At 49.1% G+C, this 6107-nt stretch overlaps 1 protein-coding gene across 1 annotated transcript; it reads right to left on the bottom strand.

The window, feature by feature from the left end:
- Nucleotides 1-1177: 1177 nt before the first annotated feature.
- Nucleotides 1178-5663, bottom strand: LOC136524103 (uncharacterized). Its single transcript, XM_066517570.1, has 7 exons — nt 5406-5663; nt 5003-5361; nt 4128-4404; nt 3410-4040; nt 3238-3290; nt 2897-3080; nt 1178-1377 (listed from the first exon to the last, which is right to left on the bottom strand). Exons 1-7 carry the CDS (start codon nt 5661-5663, stop codon nt 1178-1180), a joined length of 1962 nt encoding a protein of 653 aa, XP_066373667.1.
- Between the last annotated feature and the right edge of the window lie 444 nt (nt 5664-6107).

Genomic DNA, 6107 nt, shown 5'->3' with positions numbered 1-6107 from the left:
ACTTAGAATAGATCTAATTAAAGTTATTCTCTATAATGATTAGGGTCGAGTACATTAATGGTAAGATACTTCTGATTATTATGAAAAAAAAATTGTACTTACATTTTTTCTAACACATTGTGAGGATGAATGTGGACGCTCCGTAGAGAGCTTCCAGTTAATAATATTAAGATATGCATTGTTATCATTTGCATTGCACCCCTATGAATCTTTAGTATGTATCTAGTTAAAACATAAGCTTAAGTTCTAGCCAATTTTGTTGCACCACTTTCTATGACATCATGAATACATATTTTAGATTTCAACTTTTAATCTTATTATTAGTTGATTGAAACTCTCGTGCTTATTGTATATTTTAATTATTTTTTCTTTTGTATTTTACTAAAAATCTTCGTCTAAGTCCTATACTATAGTATTAGTTATTAGAATGGCATAAACGTTTAATTTAACATACATGAATCAACTGAAGATATTGAATTTACAATATTTAAAAACTATATATGTGGTAGTATTGTCAAAATAAAAAATATCGCGATTAACATTAAATTACCAGTATTGACATGTCATGTTTTAAAAATGCATACAATTCACTACTACATAAATGATTTCATGAGACACTGCTCAATCATTAACGGAAGCAGTCACAAAATCCAACTGTCTTCTAAAATACACGAGGATTTTTAGAGATAGACGTTTTATTACGTAGGCAGTAAAAAATTGCCAGCCTTCTAAAATGAATTTACAGATACGGTCACAAAATGCCTACCTCCTAAAATTGATTTACGGAGGCGGGCCACTCAAGAGATCCGCCTCCGAAAACAGAGACAATTTTCAGAGTCGGACCTCCTAAGGGGGCCGCCTGTGTTATTGTGACTGAGCCCACTAGCGATGAGAAAAGTCCATCTCAGCTCGAAAATCAGGTCACATATAAAAGCCAAATGAAACCCTAGCCTAGTCTCTCTCCCAAACCCATCACCTCTCGCCCTCACATGCGCCTCTGTCGGCTCTCGCTCTCTCTTCTCTCCCTTATGCGCCTCTCCCTCACATGACAGCGGAGGGCCCGGTGGCATGGATAGCCACGCGCCCCGCAGTGCAGGTCCGCCTCATCCTCTCTCCTCTCTCAAATCAAGGGCAAATCCATTCCTCACCTTCCTCCCTCATAGATCCATGATGATAGTTACGCGCGGGGGTTGCGGCGACCTCCTCCAGCGGTAGTTGCGCAGGGGCCGCTGCGGCGAGCTCCCCCTTGGCGGAGGCGTTGTGGGCTGAGCCGAGCCACGGCGATCGCAAATTTGGCAGCTGTTGCGCAGGCTGGGGCGAGCCACACAGCAACCACAACGGCATGATGGGCAGCAGCGGCGCGGTGGGCAGTGAATACTGATAAACAATGCCAAATAATTAAACAATTCAGTATTTCTGATGTTAGCAAATAGTTATGAAAATAAACAATAATTTTTTGTAGAAAGATGAAGAGTAGAAGAAACCCAAGAGCAAAGATTAATTTTTTCCTAAATGAAATAGCGAATCAAGACGGTAACCTAAATGAAATAGCGAATCAAGACGGTAAGCCTTACTACTGTGGACATGCAGACTACAGATGAGATGAGCCTCCGATCCAATCTAGCATCTAGGGCGGAGGGCGTCTGTGCGTTAGGCATGCGGCGTGCGTGTCCTCCGTCCTCCGGTCGAGATTAGATTAATTATAGGAATCGGAAACATCGTGTGCCTGGAACGTCTGGAGTTGCGTATTGCCGCGTGGGCCGTGTCACATGGGCCTCCCGTCCTCCCGTGATGGCGTGATGCGATCCAGATATGTTTTCTTTTTTTCTTTTTACAAATATACCATGTGGCTCCGCCACTGGCAGGCTAGGTGATGGGCTCGACAGCGGGCTCAGTCTAGTCGCCTGGCTCAGCCGGCTTTTTTTGGTTTTTTTATTGATTTACACAGGTGATCAATAGGACCGCCTGTGTTAACTGTAATTAACACAGACGGACAATAGGACTGCCTGTGTTAAGGCCGGGTTTAGTTGGGTGAAATTTGGGAATTTGGCTACTGTAGCACTTTCGTTTTTATTTGGCAATTAGTATTCAATCATGGACTAATTAGGCTCAAAACGTTCGTCTCGCGATTTCCAACCAAACTGTGCAATTAGTTTTTTTTCGTCTACATTTAATACTCCATGCACGTATCGTAAGATTCGATGTGATGGCTACTGTAACACTTTTTGAGAAAACTTTTTGGAACTAAACAAGACCTGACTATGATTAACACATGCATTTGCACCGGGACGGACAGGCTGTCCGCCTAGGAAAACTGGTTTTTACCACCTGGGATAATGTATCTAGTACTAGTGATTATATATAGTAATTACCAGTATATTACCATGGAGTATTATTATATATATGTTAATCATTAGTGTGATTAGTACGTGATTTGTTATACTATTGATAAAGTATTAAAATAATATTTATCTTAATGTATGTATGTTTATATGGTCTACGTGGTGACAAATAGCATTATACCCACTTTTAATTAAGAAGTACTCCATCTTCCTAGGAAAGAATGCAATTATGAGAATCATGCCGATCAAACTGGCTTAAGTTTGACTAAATTTATAGTAAATAATATTAGCATTTATGTCTCCAAATAAATTTATTATGAAAATATATTATATAACTAATCTAATGATATTTATTTTGTTCTCATGGGTGTTAGTATCTTTTTTATATAATTTTGGTCAAAATTTAAACTGTTTGACTTATCAAAATGTGATAATTGCATTTTTATTTGGATGGATTAGAGTAGTAGAAGTGTATATATAATTTAGAAGCACATATATGTATATAGCATGCTCGGTTTTATGGTTATCGGCGTTCCTTGAGGAAGGTGTCGCACTGAACGGCGCCCGGGTGGTTGCAGGACAGGTGAAGTCGGTGTCCAGCTTCGGTGCCTTCTTGGGCTCTGTTGGAAACAGACGGCGGTGAACGCCGACGGCGAGGACAAGAAGCCGGAGGTGAACATAGGAAGACAAGAACTCAACGCACACAAAGAACTGGAACACGGTGAATTTTGGTGCTGCCTGAAAGCGCAGCTTTTCTGATTCTAAACATTACAACAGAGTCATGCAAATCATAGCGCGCACAACGCGAGAAGTTTGCGCGTCCATCCCCACGCACCGCGTCGTCATCCATGACTGCATGCCCAGACTCGTGGCTGAGCAGCTCTCACGCCATGACCTCCGACTTGCACGCAGCATCCACAGCCTGGAGCCTGCGCGCGTGCATATGAACTGAAAGCAAACATGCAGTGCAAACTAGTGCAAACTTATCTAAACTTAGCACACAAGGAGTATCTAACAAATCTCCTCCTAATCCTTGTGTATATGCTGTATATTATGAACTCTGGAACGTAAGTTGCAGAACTTCTCACGACCCAAGGTTTTGGTCAGTATGTCCGCCAGCTGCTCCAAGGTCCCGATGGACTGAAGTTGAACCCTGTTCTCCTCAACACACTCACATATGTAATGGAATCTGACATCAATATGCTTACTGCGGTCATGGAAGACAGGATTCTGGCTGAGCGCGATGGCGGACTGGTTGTCCATCTTCAATGAGATGGCGCTGGTCTTCTCCCCTTTGAGCTCTGCAAGAAGATGCGCCAACCATACACCTTGGCAGGCTGCAGTAGCTACAGCAATGTACTCCGCTTCACACGAGGACAGTGCCACAACCCTCTGCTTTTGGGATTGCCAGGTGATGATGTTGCTGCCAAGGAAGAAGAGGACGTCGGTGGTGCTCTTGCGTGTGTCGACGTCGCCAGCTAGATCACTGTCGCTGTAGCCAGCGAGCTGAGCCTCCTTCTTCCTTTTGTAGTGGCAGCCATAGTGCAGGGTACCAGCAACATACCGCAACACCCTTTTCACAGCTGCCAAGTGCTCGGTGGTGGGGTTCTCCATGAACCTGCTGATGTAGCCCACCGAGTACGCCAGGTCTGGTCTTGAATTCACCAGATAGCGCAGGGAACCCACGATGCTGCGGTACTATGTTGGATCAACTGCAGGAGCAGAACTCAACTTACTTAGCTTTAGTCGAGGCTCCATTGGAATGTGACTCGAGTTGCATCTAGCCAGCCCCGCGTTCTCCGGAATCTTGGCTGCATATGCGCTTTGGCTGACGGTGATCCCAGCTTCGGTCTGTGACACCTCCAGACCAAGGTAGTAGTGGAGCAGCCCCAAGTCGCTCATCTTGAAGGTGGAGTGCATCTCTGACTTGAATGTGTCGATGTCAACTTGATTGCCGCCGGTGATGATAAGATCATCGACGTACACACCCACCACGAGGCGACGGTCCCCAGCACCACGGAGGTAGATGGCGTGCTCGGAGGTACTCCTCTGGAACTCGAGCCTGATCAGGGACTCGTCGAGTTTGGTGTACCAGGCTCATGGGGCTTGTCGAAGCTCGTAAAGTGCCTTGACGACGTGGAGCACCTTGTGCTCATGGCCCCGAAGGATGAAGCCGGGGGGGCTGCTCGATGTAGACTTCTTCTTGCAGCACACCATTCAGGAACGCAGACTTGACGTCCATGTGATGGACAACCCAGCCTTCACACGCGGCGTGCGCGAGCAACAGCCGCACAGACTCTAGGCGCGCCACGGGAGCGAAGACTTCATCGAAATCGATCCCTTTGCGCTGAACATAGCCCTTGGCGACCAGCCGGGCCTTGTGCTTGGTGATGACCCCGGATGCATCCTACTTGGCCTTGTAGACCCACTTGAGGCCTATTGGCCGGGTGCGGGGCGGTGGCTCGACCAACTCCCACATGCCACTCGCTTCGATGGAGGTCATCTCATCCAGCATAGCATGGCGCCAGCACTCATGGCGTAGTGCCTCCTCGAGCAAGGTTGGCTCGGCGTCGCTTGCAAGCAGCAGGCGCTCCTCCAGCTCCCGGTCAGCAAGCCCTGGTGGTGAGGCTGGCCCGATCACGTTGTCGACTCGCTAGAACCAGAGAGGTGCATCGTCGTCGTGGTCGGCTTCCAGCTGTTCGCTAGCTCTAGTTCCCGGCGGTGACGCGAACTCGATGTTCTGGTGTGGCGCCGGGCTCGATGTGGCGGACGTAGAGCCGCTGGCTGTAGGGGTCACCGTGGACGGGTCCACGGCTGGTGGCGGTGACGCTACTGATGGAGCAGGTGAAGCTGAGCCTGGTGCCGAGTCCGCAGCTGGAGCGCGCGTCGTTGCTGCACTTGTGGTGGTGATCACCGCGGGCTCCAGGGGCTCGGTCTCCTCGATGACGAAGTCGCCGGGGTCGACGTCGTGCTCAGTGGACCACGCCACTTTGCCGCTTCGTCGAAGATGATGTCGCGGCTGATGTGGACACGTTGGGTCGTCAGATCGTAGACGCGATATGCCTTGGAGCCGGGCTCATACCCGACGAAGATCATGCGCCAGCTGTGGTCGTCTAGCTTCTTCTGGTTTGGCGTGGTCACTTTGACGTGAGCGACACACCCGAACGTGTGGAGGTGGTGCACCACCGGCGTGCTCTCGGTCCACAGCTCGTACGGCATCCTTCCCTCGATGGCCTTGCACGACGACCGGTTCAGGAGGTACACAACCATCACCACGGCTTCTCCCCAGAACACGCCGGGAAGGGACTTGGCCTTCAACATGCTTCGAGCCGTGCCCACGACGGTCTAGTTGCGGTGCTCCACGACACCGTTCTGTTGGGGCGTGTACGGCGCCGTGAGCTCACGCTGAACTCTGAGGTGGGCGCAGTAGTCGACGAAGTCCGCCGTGGCGAACTCGCCCCCACGATCGATACGCAGGGCGAGCAGCTTCTTCCCGGTCTTGCGTTCGGCCGCAGCTTGGATGTTATTGATGGCGGCAGCAGCAGCATCCTTGCTTGGCAACAGGGCGATCCACATATACCGTGAGACATCGTCGACGAGCAAAAGAAAGTATTGATTGCCGCTGGGTGTCGCAGGCGTGATGGGACCGCAGATGTCGCCATGGAGAAGTTGCAGCGCCTCTGTCGAACGTCCGAGCGCCTTCTGTGGGAACGGCGCCCGGTGCTGCTTGCCGGCGAAACACGTCTCGCAGACCTGCTCCACCTG

This window comes from Miscanthus floridulus, chromosome 18, assembly GCF_019320115.1.
Source record: "Miscanthus floridulus cultivar M001 chromosome 18, ASM1932011v1, whole genome shotgun sequence".
Classification (NCBI taxonomy): Eukaryota; Viridiplantae; Streptophyta; class Magnoliopsida; order Poales; family Poaceae; genus Miscanthus; species Miscanthus floridulus.
The sequence above is the reverse complement of the archived record's forward strand: the minus strand, read 5'-3'. Positions and strand labels throughout refer to the sequence as shown.

Coding starts and splice junctions, on each gene's coding strand:
- LOC136524103 (XM_066517570.1), bottom strand. CDS start 5,663: ATGTTGAAGGCCAAGTCCCTTCCCGGCGTGTTCTGGGGAGAAGCCGTG. Junction 4,405..5,002: donor GACGACGATGCACCTCTCTG/GTTCTAGCGAGT, acceptor GTCCCTGATCAG/GCTCGAGTTCCAGAGGAGTA. Junction 4,041..4,127: donor TTCCGGAGAACGCGGGGCTG/GCTAGATGCAAC, acceptor GATCCAACATAG/TACCGCAGCATCGTGGGTTC.